We start from the raw sequence: 20,005 nt of genomic DNA, 5'->3' as shown, positions 1-20,005 counted from the left end.
TTTTTCTCGGCCCCCCCCCCCCCCCCCCTACAGGTAATGGCGAAATTGTTTCATGCCTTCGTCGCGCGCGCCCACGTCGAATATGCGCCGGGGACTGCCGGTGCGAATTTTCCCGAATTTTCTTTCTTGACGGGCGAGATTGCCGAGCAGACCTCTGACTAGTCGAGACGATTATTCGAAAACTGGCGGATAGCCGCTGCAAGCTGAGTTCAATTCTCTGGCATGCCATTGGCTGATTATTCAGTGAAATGTAAGGTCAATACTACGATCTTGTTTGGCTGTTACGTACAAAATGTGAGACACCGAGAGGAAAAATGTCCGAAGAGTAAAAAGTAGTTCAAGTATTTACTTGATCCAAGCAAAATGGTTACTTCGATACTCCTTGCGCAGAAAAGAAATGAGTCTCAAATCAAGAATAGATATTCTTATGCTTATATAAGGGAGAATATTATAATCCTCTCAGAAGACTTTTCAGTCTTGATTTGATTGAATTTGTGTTGATGCAAGTATTACGTGAACTCAATTCGAAACTAAAAATATTTAATATAACATGCTTGCTTATATATGAGGATATCCATTTGATTTAAGACTAATTTTTTTTTCTGCGTGACAAATAAAATAAATATTATTTATCTTTTAGATATTTTTCCTCCCGGAGTTTATAATCTAAAATGTATAATCTAGATATTGTCACTAGCGTATTGAGATCAGGTAGCAAATCAAAATTGGTGGTTACGATGTTTAAAAAAATTTTGGAAAAGCAGAATGTAAAAAAAAATCTTGGAAAAGCAGAAGTGAGCGTTATCTTATTGGTTGTCGATTAGTTAGCATTCTTTGTCTCAACTGTAATTTCTCTAATCTAGCCGTCAGTTAACTTATTTATATAGCCGCTGGGGCACAAATGAGCATTGCATTACAATTTCTGTGACCGGACAATCACGAGGTTCAATTTCTATTCGGGCTCGAACGGGTACGACGAATTCGGTCGATTCGATTACGGCACTTTTTCTCCGGCGACGACGGCGAGATTAAAAATGACGGAGTGCTCGTAGCTGCTTATCGCAGCCGTTTATTGTAGTTTCATTGCGCCGTCGTCGGCGAGGGGGGACGATAAAAGGACTCGCTGCTGCTCAGAGGAAGCCGAAGTGTTTCATTACGGTAATTGTAGCGCGCGTAATTCTATATCCCGCTGCCTTTTAGTATAATCCTGGCGAGCGTGCACGGTTACGCGATCCTCGCAAGCGCGGCGAGCGACTAGTCTCCCGCTTAATGCCCGTACGTAAGTCACAATTTATTTTGCAAGTCAATATTATTGGCAGCCCGCCGTAATTGTGCGTTCAAACGATATAACGATGGTCGGCGCTATGCAGATGGCACAGTTAGCGGATGCCGCGCGTAGTTCGTCGGGGTTGGATTAATGTAGACGCAGCTGCGGCTCACGGCCGACCGTGATCGTAAATCTAAGTTAATCTCAGATTCGGGAGAGAGAGAGAGAGAGAGAGAGAGACCTACGCTCAACATCGACGTCTCTCGTCAAGTCGGGCCAGACGGCAGAAGTCGACGGCTCGCGAAATTAAAGTTCCCCGATTTTTGGCCGGCGCAATCTGTGGACGCGCGTTCGGCGCGTCAGAATATCTCCCGCTACGAAGATTTCAATATACATGTAAAGGTGGAAAATAAAAGGATATGTAGATTACATTAGAGATGTATAATCCTTAATTCGTATTGTTGCGATTTTATCACAACGAGTTTATCTCTTACGCGGGGTGTCACCACTTCTATCGCGCTGAGAAAAAAATGTTTGATACTTGTAACTACATATAATCGTACGAGTGAAAGAGTTGTAGTCAGCATTCTTTTAACAGGTTATTATAGTGTCAGTGAGAATAACCTTACATGCATATTGTTGCTAATAATTTGTGGGCTAAAACCGAAAGAAGTTCAGTGGGATTCTTTTCGGTGCGCATTATTTTATAACAGGATTCTCTGGATCCGGAAGCGATCTCTCTCCGGCGAAAATGTCGACGGAAATGATCGTTTTCAGCGGTCATCTAATTTGCATTATCTTCTTCAAATATTCAATTTTGCAACAACCGTTCCGATCTTATCTAAAGTGGCCTCTTCGTCGAAAAATAATCGAGGAAAGTAGGTTAATGAGTGGTTCTTCGAAAAGCTCTTTTTTCGTATAACTTATAATGTATTTACTTATTTCACAGGCTGTCGGTGTACCTCTCGACATTTCCGTTCAAAAATATTTCGATCCTAATTCGTCTGATCGGTGATTGAAAAACGGTGCTGAAGAAGGGGGCCATCTTGTGTATGTGAAGACGCAAAAATTGTTGCGCAACTGATTTATAAAAGAAAGAAAAAACTAATGCTGAAGAAAAGGGAAATACAAAAACACCAAGCAGAAGTAACATTGTCAATCAACAGCAGCGACGTTCAAATAAATGTCCCAATTAGTGTCGTAATTCGTGACAATCGCATATGTCCTTCTTAATAAGTCAAATAATACAGCTTCATATTTATCCCCAAAAATGTGTTTTTATTCTAAATTCTACATATTTTATAAGAACCAGAAATTCTGTTTCTTTTTTTCCGTATATTTACTGCAAAATGGTACTTTTATCTCTTTTGAGAACGTACAAATTAATTAAAATTTTATTCTAAATTCAAACAAATCTTATATAATTAGAATTCCAAATGTTTAAACGTTCGAATGAAGTAAATGTTACGTACTCGACACACGTGTGTGTATTATTATAATTTCTTACTTTATCTTCACGACGAGGTTACCTTTGTCACTAATTGAGACATTCGCCTTACTGATATTTCTTCACCGGCCAACGCGATCGGATCGAACATCCCGCGGGTTCGGAAACGAGCGCGACCGAGTGACCTCGCGCTCGCAGTCGTGAGCGCAACGTCGCGACGCAAAGCTTTTTACACGAATCCCTTCGTAAGAAGAAACGTGACACGTGACAGCGAGTTTGATTAACGCGCCGGTAACGACAACATCCCGTCGATGTCTCTTTATTATCAGACGCGAGCTCGCCGGTGAGTCTTGCGGGCGGAAACGAACGCGAGGAGAGTACGAGAGAAGTCACGTTTGCGGCCGAAGTTGTCGCGCCGGATACGGGCGTCGAATAAATTCTGCGCATCGTGCACTTGCCGTCACACGTACGTGCGCGACACACGTAGGTAAGTACGTTTCCCTTGTTTCGACCGCGGATCCAAGACACAAATCTAAGTTATCGTCGGCTGCGCGACGCGCGGCCCCGCGGCGTGTAATGTCTCTCTCTCGTCAGGAAATTCCCGGCGAGCGGACCGCGTCGTTGACGTAAAATGTAAAATGCATGATAACACGCGAGCGATTCCGCGGGGATCCCCATCGGCTTGTTTTCAGCCTCGTCTTCGCGACGAGCCGGCGACGACAGCCGCTCTCGCGCGCTCCTACGTATAATTGGCGTGCCGTTCGCTCACCTATACAAAGCGAGGCAGTGACTATTATTACCTTGAATATCTTGGAAACACGAGAGTACACCCGAGTCGAAATTTGAATGCTACCTTGACGCTCTTAAGGGACAGCTCGCGTCAAATTAGGTGGCGCTGGTAGATCGGTGAAAATCTACTTTGACGACTCTGCGCTTGTTAACTTTTCTCAACACGGAGAAGAATAATTTCGAGGGACGGCGAATTTTATGCTTTGTCGAAGCAAATCGATGAATGAATAAATAATGTGTGTTTTAAACATTGTGTCCGATGTTTTAGGAGTTGATTTTCGAAGTCACCTCGTAAAGAAAGAAAAGTTCACATGAATGTATGTTTAGTTCTTCATAAAATTAAAACCTCAAAAATCGACTCCTAAAATATTGGTGGTACTTGAGAAATATTCTATATATTTATTTGCTGCGACAGTATAAAGTCTGCTGGGTCTTGAAATTATTTTTCTTCGTGTTAAATCTTTAATTCGATAGTTTTAATTTTAATGCTACCTCGAAGCTATAAATATCTCGATGTTTTAATTAAATTAAAAACCTTCTATTTTGACGCTAAAAATAGAAATTTCAAACATTAATCATGTTCAAAGTAAGAGCAAAAGATATCATTAGAATTAAACCTCTTTTGCTATCTTAGCTCTTACTGTTGTAGAATTAAAGACTTAAAATAAGGCCAACCCTTCATCTCGAGAAGGAGACAAATTTATCCAATAAAAATTGTACTGATAACAATAATCACCACCTCGAACACTTTCCGTAAATATAAACTTCATCATCTACACGGTGAAAATATTGTAATAAAAATTATCCGAAATTTTTTAATATTGGATCATACCGGAATTATAATTGAAATCATGATGTGTGTTGTAATCTTTAATGATTTACTTCATTGTACATATCACCAAAATTACAACACACATAATCATTTTAGATACAATTCCGTACACATCACTAAAAATTATAACACGCATAATAATTTCAGTCATAATTCCGGTATGATCCAACATCACAAAATTTTGTAGTAATTTTTGTAGTAATTTTTATTACAATATTTTCTCCGCGTATATCTGGTTAGATATGTTTATCTTCCAAAGATATTCAAGGTAGCAAAAGTTATCGCCTCACCCTGTATATATCGCACATTGGATATATTTATCAGTCGCGACAAGTGTATCGAATCGCGCGCGCCACAACGTCGCTTCCCTCTGCGGCGATAAAAAAATATCCAGTTATGCTGCCGCCTCCGCCCTCTCTCACTCTTTCTCTTATTCTCTCTCTCTCTCTCTCTCTCTCTCTCTCTTTCTCTCTCTAATATTTTCACATATTACATCGGGGAGCGATGTCGAGTGTGTTTTTTCTTCCGCTCGCTAATAAAATTGTTTCGGCTCGGGGTAGCGGGATATTTTTCTCATTTATTACGAGCGGCTAAAGTCGTGTGACACGAAATGAACGGTAAACATCACTGGTTGAAATATGCCGATCCGACTGTATTTTCATGAAAGCTCGTTAAAAGCCAACCAGCTGATCGTCAGCGAATAAACACATTCGCTCGAAGTATTTCCTCGGCGGCAAAGGGCGTGGAAGAATTTTCAGTGGACACACATTGTCCTGGTAAAAAAAATCTACCGAAATTTGAAAACTGTGAAACGATTTTCCTTGAAAAGTTATGTTATCAAAATCCGAATACGAGACGATCTCTTCTGAAATAGAATTTTATCGAAATATTGGAATCGTCTAGTTGTATCTGGGTAAATTAGTATCTATTAGTTTGAGTATAGCATAAATGTATCCAAACGGGTAAACTAGAAACTAGAGTAAAGAAAAAAGTATTTGGTATTTGTAACTACAATCGACAGTGAAAGAATTATAGTTGGAAGAACCAACTATTGTTGTTTTGTTACTATTACTATAGGTTACTACAGTAGGCATTATTACAATGATAGTAATAATAATTTTATATACACACTGCCGCTACAATTTTTTGGAATAACAAGAAAATATAGTTGGTGTCGAAATAACTATAATTTCAGCAACATTAAGCATTTTTTAATATAAATATCAACTCTTTGACTGCCGGTAACGAGAATTCATTTTGGACTTGGCGTTCACTGCCGCGAAAATGCATTTTCTTGTTATGAAAAAAATATTTTGTTATATAAATTCTCTAAATGATTTCATCACTGAAGCAAAGTGTAACTAAGGGTTTTTGAGTATACTGAACAACTTTTGAGTTATTTGTAAAACTCAGAAAAAGATATGACTAGAAAAATGAGAATTTGTCGAATTTATATAAATTTGTCGAATACGCGTGTCATAAAATATTTTGTTATATTAAATATATTTTTACAATGAATTAATCACTGAAACAAGATAAATTTAGAAATTTTTGAGTATGCCAAGCATAATTTTAAAGTCATATTTGCTTCTGCAAAAATATGCTGGGAGATATATGGTGAGAAAAATAAAAATTTTGTATTTTTGAACATGAAATATTTCGATTTGTTAAACTTTCAAAGTGCATGTATGAATAAAATAATAGAGATTTTGAATTTTTGGAGGAATTTTAAATAACATTTTGAAGTCTGTAGTCAAATGGCGAGTACAGGAAACAAAAATGATCAAAATTTACAATTAATTCACCAAACATAGATACATATTCTCGCACTTTTATACATATCATCTTTATATATCATACTATTTAACTATAATATTTAGATATTTTATAAAAAATCTACATTTATCGCAAACCAACATAAAATTTCAATCCAAATTCGCTATATTAGCCACTGTTTTTGGTTTATGACAATTTTTTTTAATTCGACTTGAAATTCGTCATCATCAAGAACTCCCTAATATAAACTTTCATTAATTTTCGAGGACTTTTTGTTTTCGGCACTCAAGACCAGTCGAGGAAAATAATGTGGCTATGAAAGGATTAATAAATGTGTATATTGTGTATATTGTTTTCGGGGTAATAGTCCCTCCACCGAAAAATATGTATGTATATTTCGCGATATATTGTCTCGGTATTCGGATTTTTCTATTATTTTTTTTCTTATCACAGCTTTTGATGTTTCACAGAAACTTTGTACGTTACATTTATTGTACATTATATACTATGAGACTGATAAGTATATGTACGAAAGTGAATTCTCTCATAAATGAATAAGTAAATAACTTTCCGGGAACTATCCCAGAGAACTATCGAGATTTTGGTTTCTCGGGACGATGCGTGGCTCATCGAATGTCCTTTTTTTCCACACTCACCTGTCCACAGGCAGCCGTAGAGCTCCACGCGCATGCAGACTATGCGCATGTGAGAGGTGTAGGGGATGAAGCGGATCTTGGTCGCGATTATGGCCGGGTCGAAGATTTGCTCCTTCTCTGTGTACGCGTTGTTATTGCCCGCCAGCAGCTGCAACGATACAAACGGAACGCACGTTCATTAACACTCGAGGGATCTCCGCGCTCGCGTACACACACACACACACACACACACATACGTACACACACGCGTGTACGCGTGCGGATAAAAAATGATCGGCTGCTGCGCGGAAATGCGCGGGGAGGGTTGCGGGAAAAATGCTGCAATGTCGCCGCGGAAAAAGTCGCGACTTTTGAATTCAACAACTTGTGTGTATCGCCGCTTGCATATGATATTTTTATTGAAACGAGGAGGGGATATCCTCGTGTCGGCCTCGTGTATACACAATGGGCAGGTGCGCGTTGAAAATAGTTAACTTCAGTCACATCCAGATATTTCTGTTCCGGTTGAAAAGCAGGAAAACAAGCGTATATTTCATAGCATCCGCGCGNTTTTTCCTCCCCTCCCGCCCTTCCCTCCCCCCCCCCCATTTTTTTCTCTGTTAAAAGCCGCGCGTCTCTCTCTGCCCTTCTCTCTCTTCTTTTTTTTTTAATATTCAGTATCACGAATTTTTCATACTACACAATTTTCAAAACGATACTACCGACAAAAATATGTTTTTTAATTCCCTGTCGCGACGCGCGATCCCCCTGTACGGTATTTCTCGAAAGAGCGACGCTTGTTAATATATTCTCTCTCTTTCTCTCTCTTTCTTTCTATCTTTTTTCCTCAGAAACTACATATCCGTGCACGGCTTCGATTTCTCGCTCTCGCACTTTTCCTCGATTCCACGTTGACGAGGGGGTAACGACCGGTCACGCGTAGAGCGAAAAAATCTGTGAAAGAGAAGAGGAAGAGATCGAGGCGAGCCGGGGGTGACTCAATTTTGATTCGAGCAACTCGATCCACGACTCGTTCCCGAGCCCGTCGGCGACCGGTGGCCTGGAACTGGTCATTGGAACATGTTTACAGCGCTAAGAACGAATCTCACGGGCCGGGAGCGCCCATTTTCCGGATCCGATTAGTAAACAACGGTTCGCCGGCGTGAGAGACCTCCTCTAAATGTAAATGCAAGCGTTAAATCTGGACCGAAGCGGCGACGACGGCGTAGTCTCGTCCTCTCTCTGTGCCTGCCACGCGCGGCCGACGTGTACACACGTTCTCGTTGCCGTCGCAACGTATCGCGTCGTATCACAGCCGCACCGAAGAGACGCACATACGTACGTACGTAGGTCAGCAAGCTCCGTCGACGAGGACGGGGTTAACGGTGAGATACAACGAACACTATGCGCTCCGCGTCGTCCGGCAAAGATCAGAGCTCGTATTCTGAACGCGTATCGAGCGCTCGATATACACTGAGAAACCCATTTAGTCGACTTATACGAAATGCTTGTTCGGATATGAGCAAGCAAACGTTTCGGTTGCGAGAACCAAAATTTGCTTCTCCGAACCTTTTTCATTTTCGCTTCGGAGAACTTTGGTTCTCACCTTTCGCACCTTTCTCACCTTTGGTTTTTACCTTCCGCAAGGTATTAAAAGACCTTTCAGTGATGTTTGTCGCGCATGATTGAGCCAAAACGCTCGATTGTGAAGTCGAGGAATTTTCATTGCATTCATTTCCATAAAACATTGCTAATACTTTGCCATTAGTTTTTAATTGCAGAACATGTATTGTAGCTTTTTGTGGGATATAGATTGTAACATATCGGTTTCTTTATTTTTATGATTTTTATGATTTAATTGTTCCTCTTTGCCAAAATTTAAGGGTAGCCAAGCGCTCTCTCTGCCGTTCCTACGCCCATGCTTGAAATTCAAAGAGCATACTTAGCATGTACTATAAATAAGAACGTCTTATAAATTAGCGAAGAAGAATAATCAAAACCAATTTTAACTATATATTTTACATTATTATTATGTCGGATATTTTGCTACTATGTATATATATATACCCGATAGTTTTAATTTTTCTTCATATAGAACGAAACATTACTTCGAAGAAACTAACGGAGCAGCACACTTTTCCTTTGCCAAATTCTCAGCAACAAATGAGCAACAAATGAAGATATTAGTTAGAATTGCTTCACCTTATTTTGTCCCATCAACTTATTAGATGTAAATTAAAATATCTGGGGCCCTATTCTGGGCGCATATTAATTAACAAATATGTCTTTCCGATTCCTCAAGCTGGAACAGCGTTATATATAAAACACTCATATAAAGCAAATAGGGCATGGAATTGAAAGGACGTACTTAGCCTGCGCCACACATCCCAAATAAGACCCTCGTAACTCTATTCTGGATGGAGCGTTAAATATACCTTTCTGAAGCTGAAAAAGCGTGAGAAGAAAAGTGACGTTCCCAGAGAAATGAAACTTGGAATTAATAGGGCGTACCCGTTTCGCACGATCCGAAATAAGGCCCCAGAGCTGACGAGGTCGTTCGCACCCGGCCGGGGCCGAGGGCGGGGGTTGTTCGAGAAGCGGGCCTCTTAAATTCGGCACACGCGCGTATATTACCGCGTACGCTGATAGAACACGCTAAGGGATAATAATGCCGTAGCTACATTGTTCGCCCGGAGCGCCGTGTAATTCACTATCCGCGCGCGCGCTTGTGTATCCGCGTTCTGTTTTGCATTCTGGCCACTCGGACGGATTAGCGGTTCTCATCTGCCCGCCTCTGCCTGCCTGCCTGTCTGCCCGTTACGTCCGCAACGTCGCGCGGTTTTCTCCCCGCTCCGCTTCCCCTCGCGTGACCGTTAATCGGAACAATCGTCGGCGGCTAATTTACTCGCGGGCGATTCCCGCGAAAGAAATCACTCACCGTAATCAATCGTGGGCTTCGTCATCGCCCTTTCCGCTTCCTCCCGCAGTTGATGCATTTGCATCGGTATTTCGCCTTTTCGACCCCCGCTTTTTGTTCAGGCATTTCAAATACGTACGTGACTCTTCTGCTCAGTTTCGCCCGTTCTATTTGCACACCACGGGAACCGGGATTAGTTTGGGACGCCCTGTATAGTACAATTGTGACAGCTTGATGATGCGTCAAAGGCTACATTCGTATCGACTTGAGGCGAAACTTCAAAAAATGAATTTTGCCCAAGAAATATCTATCTCAGACTACTGTGCATTAGTGCCAATGCAATTCCTATTGGATGAATTTTCCTCATACTCTCATATTTCGAAGACGTTCCACGCGGTAATAGTTATTGCCCTACTCTGTATGGCGCAACGGGATCGAAAGGGTTAATTAATCGACTCGTAGGATGCATACGGAGCAAGGAATGCTGTTGTATCAATAGAATGGTCAGCAGCGCCTAATTGGAGTAAATCTTCTTAATTCTCAATGGCAATATCATTGAAACGAGTACCGGAGTTATTGAAACAATGTGTGCGATGTATCTCAAGAATATCTCCATCGAATCGAGATTTACCCCAATTATGGTCGATCAACCCTACTGGCACAGCAGCATCCCTTCTCCGTGTCGCGCATCTCTTCGAGTTCACGCTTCAAAAAGCTCCAAAATTTCGACGTTCTTTTCACGCAATCTCGCAGGATTCTTTCAAAGCTGAAATACAACGAGGGCCGAGTCAAGTTTGCGATCGGTGACGCGCACATTCGCGAACAAGCAAGAGGCTAATTGCTCCTCGCGGAACAAAGCGATCTGTGTTTCGCCGCTGCATTCTCTCCTCCCCCGCGTAGCCTGCTTGTCATTCGCGTTAGAACGAAGTAATCTGTATCCCCGTGCGGATTGTAGAATCATATGGTCATAGAGGGAGAGAACGATACCGCATCGGATCGTCCAAACACGCCGACAGTCGTCATCACGGACGGGGAGCAGATCAGCGGGTCCACGTATGTAAATATGAATATTCGCGCGATACCAGCCGCATCTCTCTCTCATCCTTCGTGTTGTCTATCCATCTCTCTCTCTCTCTCTCTCGGTAGGGCGAGAACCGAGAGTACGGTCTAAACACCGTGCATAAGAGGAGTAGGTATGGCGCAAACGCTAATATACTATATACAGATACGGACTGCGACCCGGGCCGGCGACCATCGGCCTTTGCTTTGATTTGTGTTAGGGGCGGTAGCGGCGATGGTAGTAACGGTGATGGTGCGATTAGAATTTCTAACCAGGAATCTGTTATTTCGCGTTAATCATATAAAGCGGCCGAAGTATCTGATGTCCACCGCCGGTCGCCGAGATAGAAGCGGACCGGTCGAAACTCAGGACGCGCGCGAACGAACGAACGAGTGGGACGGATGGAGGAGCGGAGCCGGCGGGCGCGCCGTGTCGGAATTTCATGATTACAGCACGTAGCGGAATATTCCGCGTATATGCCGGCGCTGATAGTTATTTACCCTTCGTTCGTTTATTTTAGATATATGCACGGACCCCGATATATCCTGGACGTCGATTTCGCCCATGTGTGTGAATGTGTGTGTGTACGCGCCGGGTTCGCAGGGAAATTCGTAAAAATAATACGTAGCGCGACAAAGCCGGGTTAATTAGGCGACGACTTGAGACGGTTGTACCGATGCTCGGGATGTCATCGCGCGAACGACGGTGAGCTCGGGATTTTGATATTTTCGCCGACGGAGAGCAGTGGTAGCTCGCGTACCGTTCGACTCGTAAACGGAGAAGGTGAAGAGAAATTTATAAAAGTAATATATAACTGGATTGGTAGCTGAGAAAAAAAGTGCTACCGTTCAAATGATATTCATGCGATCCGAGTAAAATGGTTACTCCAATACTTCTTGACGAATACTTGGCGGAAGTGGGAATATATAATTGACCTTATATATAATATGTTTCCTTCATATAAGTAAATATTTACTTATATTTTATTAAAACAATTGCGACAAGCGTTAAAAGAACACATTTTATATTTTCGTGTCGATTACCGTCTTAATTTTGTGTTCGTTTTCGACAATCTTTTTTCTCTCAACGTGTTCATCCCGCGTTAAATTAACACGGAAAACTTGCGGATCATTTGGGAAACGTGAAGTGTGTTAAATTTAACCAAATTTTTTACCATGAGGAGAGAAGTTAATAAAAGCGTCAGATCATCAAAATAAGTCTATAGTCCGCCTGAATAGGCGCAAGCTATCCCCTGGAGCGTTAAAATAGCATCCAAATTCCAACTCGAGTCCACGATCCCATCCTTAGGCACCATCGCGCGAAGGAAGCCGCAGAGAACCAGAGAGAGAGAGAGAGAGAGAGAAAGAGAAAGATAGCTCTCGCTAGCTGTGAACGGCCCACGAAGTTGTAAACGGCACGCAAATGGAACGTGCCGCCTGAGCACATCGGGCCGTAGCGTCGACGTAGCAGAATGGAGAGTCGCCGCCGCCCGCTCTATATCGCGGAGGCCGTCTCGAAACGACCGACCGCGGATGCATTACAACTGCAACTGCAACGTGCCGGAATACAAGCCAGGCCCAGGTTCTACGCGATAGGAATAATTAATACACCTGTGTATAAAGCGTGTCTCATCCCCCTCCCCCCCTCTCTCTCTCTCTCTCTCTATCTCTCTCTCTCTCGCTCTTCCTCGCACAGGACTGCTCGGGGGCGGTAAGGGAGGTAAGAGACGCCGCCACCCGCGATATCGTCTCGCCGACGCATAAAATTGACGTCTGCGCCGGCGGTAAGTAGAATCCCCCTCTCTCCCCAGCCACCCCTCGCGTCTCGACGGAGTCAATAATTTGTCGGTAACGCCGCGAACAGTCTCTCCCGATCGCCGCGCCGAGATATCGTGCCCAGCAAGCGGCGTCTGTGCACATCCGCAATAATTGCCGTGATTAATCTGAGAAGTTAGCGTCGATCCCAGTGCGGTCGTCCGAATCGCGGCTCGCGAGCCGAGGAAATAGGCCGCGGCGAGCTCCCCGACGGTCGCATCGCCGGATTTCATCGCTCTTGCCGAGAGGAAAAAGCGAGAGAGGTTGGGAAAGGGTGAGAAAAGTAAAAAGGGAATAAAACGATTCCGGGCAAAAATTTCTCGGCTTTCGGAAAAATAATCGTCGTGTCATATTCGAAACGCGTTTTTAACGGCTCGGCTCTTTTTCGCGCGTTAGATAAATTCGCAGATGCGGTCGCGATTTCCGCAGCCACGCCGTGACTGACGATTATTGTTTAAATTTCGAAAATACAAATAACACGTATGAAATAACGAGAGGATATATATATATATATCCTCTCTCTCTCTCTCTCTCTCTCTCTATATATATATATATATATATAGAGGCGTGTAAAACGATACGTGCAAATATACCGCGAATCACGGAGAATTTCGTGCTGTCGCGATTACATACGCGGACACGCCAACGTATCAAATTCCGCGCGTAACTTTTTAACGTTTTCGTTACGCTTCTCTCTCTCTCGCCTGTTGAAATTCGCGTTTTACGTGCGCGAAGGTTCGTTGGATCTTCCGCCACTTGGAATTCGCACAATTAATGTCGCCGATGCGCCGCTGATATCGATGTTCGATCCCGCTGTTTCCGTTAGCGAGGTAATAAAAAGGCTCGCGTTTCTTATCCTGCGAAATCTCTCGTCGCCGTGTACGCGAAGAAACAATCCTCAGGAGAGGAGCCCGGAGAAGGTTAGTGGGTCGATCGAACGTATTTCGGAAGAAAGAAGAGAATGAAGGGAAGTTTATGTTATACGCCCGCCGCCTTTACCATCTCCTCCTCGCTTCGAGACTGCTTCAGGATTGTGTAGTTTTAAACAGAGCACAGCGTGTATACGAATGTGTGTGTGTGTGTGTGTTTATTTGCGCGACCGCGCACACTCGCCGCCACGCGTTTTAAAACAATTACAGGCGCGCAAACTTTGCAACCAGCAATTTCTCGAAACCATAATTTTCCGCACAAACGAAAATCGTTCTCCCGCGGCATCAAAGCTCTCTTGCGGTTTCCCTTCAACGTCCTGCGACCGCACTGTTCGAATGGTCGCGATCGCGTCTCTGAGCGATTAGAAAAATCGGGAATGCACGAAGATCGACTGGCGTCTTAAGGTTACGGAAGATTTTAGGCGCCTACAAAAGCTCACTTTGGATTTTATTGTCTCAAAAAATGAGTCATTTTACTAAAGTCGAATCAGACGATTATTTCAAGTGTGGCAGAAATCGATGAATAACACAAAATAAATAGATAAACATGACAATTTCGTTACTATTAACCAGAGAAATTGCAAGATAAATAACTATTGATAAAATAAAGGGAAAGAACTTTCAGCGGAATAAAGAACAATAAAAATTCGATCAATTTCAACAAATATACACATAATATCCCAATTCGACAACTTCTTCATAATATTTATTTAATTTGATTAAATATTCGATATACTCGTAGATCGATTTACATTTAGTATGTCGCGTCGTTGCTTCCGGAATCGCCGATAGGTCGATTTGGGGGGGGGGGGGCGAACTTCATTAGCTCGCCGAGGTCAGGAGGTCGACGACGAACGGTAAGGCAGGCAAGCGGGTAACTCGGGCACACGGAGACGGAACGTCTTACGGAGGCGAAAAAGCGGAACGAGCTTACGCGGCGCGTCCCATTTCCGCTCACCCGGCGTGTAGGCAATTACTTCGCTCGGGCGGCCTTACGAGCGCGCGCAGAAAGGGGAGAGGCCGCTCTAATCTGTTTGCGGTCGAAATCAAGCTTCCCGCGTTTCTCTAATGAAGACTGTTTCATTTTGGCGCCTTTAATCTCGCGAAGCCGCGAAGAATCGCGGCCTCGCCGTTAACTCCGTCGAGCCACGATGAAGTCGCTGCTTATCTTCTTCTTTATTATCAAGCAGTCGGCAATCTCACCGCGGCATTTCATTCGGTACTTGTTGAAGGTTATACTGGCAGGAGAGAAACGCTTAATGTCGTTAAAGTTGTAATAATTTTTGGCGCTGACTATATCTTCTTGTTAATATTAATAACATTTTGTTAACGATAATAACTTTCTCGAGGTTCTCATATCAAAGTGGTTATTCGATAAATCACTACGCGATTATCGTTGCAAATACCAAACACTTTTCCTACCGATGCGACCGAAGTGCTTGAATAAAAGACGAGAAGATTCTCTTTCGGCGAAAGCGCCGATGAGCCCCCTTTACCGGTCGCGGATTCGGGAAGACGATTCGCATCGTCGTTGCGGCGACGCACGGTGCTTTAATCTTCTAATATGTAGCCGTCGACTTTGGCCGCAGTAACGCCGCGCCGACACGGTAACGTTTAATCTCGACGTCGCTAATCTAAGTGGGGAGACAAACCGCGCCGTTCGTCACGGTTAATATTAATTAATATGCGGGATTTTCTCCCCCGCAAAAAAAGACAGCGTGTTATCCCGCGCTCATAACAGACGCGGCGATTTAGTACACGGGATCATTAATAAAATTAGCATTCCCGCCGATTATCCTTCCCCCTTCTGCACATTCACCCCCGATCGAGCGAGCGACACAATTTCTGAATTACACGATTTCCCTTGTTTCTATCAGCATGAGGGGGGAAAAAAATGCAAAGTATCGAAATAACACTCGGGATAATGCAAAAATCGCATGCGCTTGCCGTGAACGTTTACAACAACATCGCGACACCGAAGAATCCGGGACACCCGGTACAAAGCGCGCACGACCGGGCGAAGTGAAATGGACGAAGGCGGACTCCCTTTCTCTCTCATGTAAGCAAGCGACTCGATATGTCTAAAACCGCCGGGAACAAACCCGACGAGGGGCAAATCGACGGAGCAGATGGAGGAGGCCGAGGAAGTAGAAGAAGAAGGGGGAGGGGGAGGAAATTTAACCCGCCCGCTTTCGCGCTCCGGGTCCGAGTGCTCTCAGCCGGATTGAAGCGCCCTTCTACCGGGGGGTTTCTAACGAGACTAGTAAAGAGGAGGGACAGGGAAAAGGGACCGTGCGAGCGCGGATGTTGCGAAGGAAGCTGGGGAGAGGAGAAGGTGGTGACGGAGGTGAGCGAGCGCGGAGTGTAATCGCGGAAAATCGTCGGCGCGCCGCTCGCGGTAATCCGCTAATAGCGTGTCCGCGTGTGGTCACATAGTACCCATAATCCGTAATCCATAATCCGTCGTCGATATCGGCCGGAGAGCGATGCGCATACGTCCACCCACTACAGGAGGGGAGGGGGGGACGTACGCTCCCGATCTGGCGTGTATATATTTTATCTGCACATATTTATGTCATATCCGCACAGATTAAGAGCGATTTTATGACGACCTTCCGTTCCGAAGTTCCACGAGAGGGGGGCAGGAGGGGGAGGGAAAGGATCACGGTTACTGTGTATTCCACGTGACCGCTCGTGTACGTGAGGGGAGGAGAGCTTCGCGTGTCCCTACCCTGAGGTATTAATAGCAATGATAGTCGTTACTTGAAACTTGGTTCAAATGAGGTGATCTGTATTTAGACGGCTATTAATAGTCGTTACTCGGAGCTTGTCTCAAGTGAAATAGTTACATCCGAATCTAGGCCTGTATCGGTAGTCGTTATTTGAAACTAAACTCACAAGTGAGTCAGAATTGAATTTAAGGTTGTATCAATAGTCGTTATTTGAATCTTGTCTCAAGTGAGATAATTGAATTTCACTTTGGGACCGTATTAATAGTCATTACTTGAAACTAGTTTCAAGCAGGAGAGATATGAATTAATAGTCATTACTTGAAATTTGTCTCGAGTGAGATATTCCGATTTGAATTTGGAATTAAATTCGAATTTTGATTATATTCATTTTACATTAACTATCGCGATTATAAATGTGACGTCACATATCTGGTAAAATTCTACTGAATAATTGAGACCAAAAAAAATCAAAGTCAAATTTAAACCTGAGTATTTCACATTAAATAGCAAGACCTGAATTCGTCGGCCAGATAGTCAAATCTGTATTTAGGTCCGTATTAATAATCATTGCTTGAAACCGATCTCAAGCGAGATACACGGAATAAATAATCTGGTTGGCAGATATCAGATGGTACCAACTAGATTTAACAGTAAAATATGTATAAACAACTAATTATGCGGTTGCTGTAACCATAGGACGATTGTCGAGTGACCTCTTGAGTTGACTCGTGTTGCAGCCAGCGACAGGTATCTGATTGTCCCAACCAGACTATCTTGATACTGCGAATGTTTTAATAGCAACTGCACCGTTTCATTGGCTTGCATAAAATGTCCAGCAAATACAAACATAAGATAAGTTGTAGCCAGCTGCGAATATCGTAAATAGCGGGTTTCAAGTAACGACTATTAACATAGGTTAACCTTGATTCCTCGTCGGGCCGAAGGAACACGCGCCTACGTGTCCTTCCCCTCGGATCTTCAAGAGTCACGGTTAATTTTCCAAACGCACGCTGACTTCGACGAGAAAAACTCATCCAGCAGCCGCGTTTCGCCGTCCGACAGATATTGAACGGCTTCCTTTCCTCCCCGAGTCGAATCGGGTCGTCCGACCACCAACGAGCCTTCTCTACTAACGACGTCGGCGAGCTTCTCGGACAGACGGACTCGCCGGAATTTTCGGGCGTTTCGTGGACAGGCAATCGTTGAACTATGCAATCGCGAAGGTAAATCGCGCGATCGTAAACGCGTACGCGCGCGCGCGCGCGCGAGAGAGAGAGAGAGGGAGGGAGATCGATCGATCGATCGAGACGGCGAGTTGCGAAAAACACCCCCCGCGGTCTCCTGCGTCACGAAATTCATTAGGTCGCGAGACGTTACCGCCGGGGCACGCTGTCGACGTATTTCTCCGCGAAAAATCCTGGGGCGTAATAACGCGCGCGCGGTGATATCAAAATTCGCCGAGTCACCCCGCCTGGTTTAGCCAGTGGCTACGTAATGAGAGGAGGACGGTTCCCGTCCCCGGCTGCGTTCCCTGGTTTCCTTTATTATTTCCCCTTTTTCTCCTTTCCCTTTTCTTCCCGCCCCCTTCCCCCCCCCCCTCCCTTTTCCTTTTTTTTAATACCACGTACGTCCGGGCAATATTATCGCGCGCGCGCCCGCTCGCGCGAACGCGCCCGCGGTAATGACCGCTGCGTAATGACCGCGGTAGCCGGCCGAGCGGTATCTCGTAATGGTGCTCGCCATATTGCAATTTGAATTTCGCTGAAATCGCTGAAAAAAAAAGGGGGGGGGGGTGCCGGGTGCCGCGGAATGAATATGTTAATTGGCTCTGGAATTGGCTGTCCCTATCGGTGATTGATTAAAATTCGATACGTCGTGACGCCGCCGCGTTGGCCGACCGAGCGTTGGCGTGGACGAAAGAGAGAGAGGGTGAGGGTGAACGGGGTGACGAAGGGGTGGCGAACACGATCGAGTGGGAAGGGAGAAAGAGAGAGTGAGAGAAAGGGCGACAGACGGACAGATAGCTGGAGGAAGAGAGAGCGAGTTTTAGCACGACTGCAACGGACCGGTCGTTCCGGGGAAGTTACTTTGCGGATAAACGAGATTGAAATTTCGATGGGGAAATTACCGTCGATACCTGTGGACTTAAGCGAACTGTCACCAAGTCAAACAGCGACGACGACGACGCCTCGTCAATTACGTCGGAACGCGTGCCATCGTCCAGCGTTGGCTAAACGAAGAGAAATGGAAAAACGCTTTCGGTGTCCGCGAGCTTCTCTCAGCTTCCCCGATATCTATCGACTTCGAGCGCGGAATCGCGCCAAGATATGCGAGGGGGAGATGAGCGAAAAATGCAACAGAGTGAACGTCATTGTGCGTCTCGCGGGAATCGCAGGGAGCTGCGAGCTCTTCTCTCCGTTGAGTTTCGTCGAATTAATCGCTGGGGTAATTTCAGCTTTTTCGGATTTCTCGGGGCTTTCTCAGCGCGTGAAAAGTAAATGTGACGTCTCGTCGATACCGCGAGAAGATGCAGGGTAACGTATGATACGCCGTCCCTTCCCCTACGCCGACTTATAGAATAAAAGAACATTTTTTTTATAACTATATAGCGGATAATAATTATTATTAATAATTATTAAACTATACGTTACTATTTTTTTTTTATACAAATAATTTTTAAGCATATAATATCAAGTTAATTACTTAATTTTACAATTTTGATTAGTAAAAGCCGCGTTTTGCAAGAGAATAAATATAAAAAAATTAACATCTCGATTATTAACACAAAACCATGTCAAAACATAAAAATTTTCATCAAATGTAACTAAATGTGTCACGAATACAAACAAAGCGGACAACCACGTGTATGTATATTTACAAGTTATGCCATTTAATGTGACCGCCGCCACAGACCGCCGTGCAAGCTAATAGACCGCTCTGCCCTCGTGGTCTGACGTAATTGTTGAGCGGTCTCTAAGTATTTCTAAACAATGTGGTTTTATTTAACAAACAATTTGGTGATGTACCACGTATATTAGTAACAGTTACTAAACCTTGGGAACAAATACTAAACCTTGTTAAGGTTATTTATTAATAGTCACCACATTATTTGATAATATTCATTTTACATTTAGTTAAAACTATTTCCCTAAAGCAATTCGTAACTATGAACTTGGCTTAATGGTGATTACCAAATCTATTTTTCAATATAGAGAAGCACAACAAAGTCAGTTTTCATTAACTATCTGAATCATATGACCTAGGCGCCATTTTTTTGCTTACCACGATTAAGAACATATGATGTACCGGTAAATTATATTTTTCTTACATACTTTTAATATATCATGACTTAATGGAATCCTTTTTTGATGGGTCGGCTATATAAGGAGTGGCTACGAATGGGGAGGGCATTCTTATTGAAACTAATTGGCCATAGTTATACAAGAAGAATTCAACCCACGTGAAATAACGTTTCGAAAAAGATGAAGATGAAAATTTGAAAGATGATTTAAAAAGTATAAATAGTATTGAGGTTCTCCTCAAACGTTCAAGAAATCAAGCACGGTCCATTTTCTTCTCTTCAAGCATCGTGTATCATGCCGTGTACTCATCGACAAGCTTACCTTAAAAAAAAATAGGTAAAAAAGACGCAATTAGTAAAAAATTACCTAACTAGTAGGAAATGAAATTGGATTTCTTTTAATTAATTTAATAATTATTATATCAACATATTAATTAATTATATTAATAGAGCTAATTAGGTGTTCACAGGGCTTGGATCTTTTTGTTATACGTGGAAATTGTCCA

General features: G+C 43.5%; 1 protein-coding gene across 1 annotated transcript in view; it reads right to left on the bottom strand.

The window, feature by feature from the left end:
* LOC106749403 (discoidin domain-containing receptor 2-like) overlaps positions 1 to 20,005 on the bottom strand; it is a 325,440-nt gene that overhangs the window by 87,002 nt on the left and 218,433 nt on the right. Inside the window, exon 6 of the mRNA XM_014628805.1 lies at positions 6,768 to 6,915. Within this exon, the coding sequence (XP_014484291.1) occupies positions 6,768 to 6,915 (148 nt within the window). The remainder of the gene's footprint in view (positions 1 to 6,767; positions 6,916 to 20,005) is intronic.

This window comes from Dinoponera quadriceps, unplaced genomic scaffold, assembly GCF_001313825.1.
Source record: "Dinoponera quadriceps isolate SergipeBrazil2010 unplaced genomic scaffold, ASM131382v1 scaffold3386, whole genome shotgun sequence".
Taxonomy (NCBI): Eukaryota; Metazoa; Arthropoda; class Insecta; order Hymenoptera; family Formicidae; genus Dinoponera; species Dinoponera quadriceps.
The sequence above is the reverse complement of the archived record's forward strand: the minus strand, read 5'-3'. Positions and strand labels throughout refer to the sequence as shown.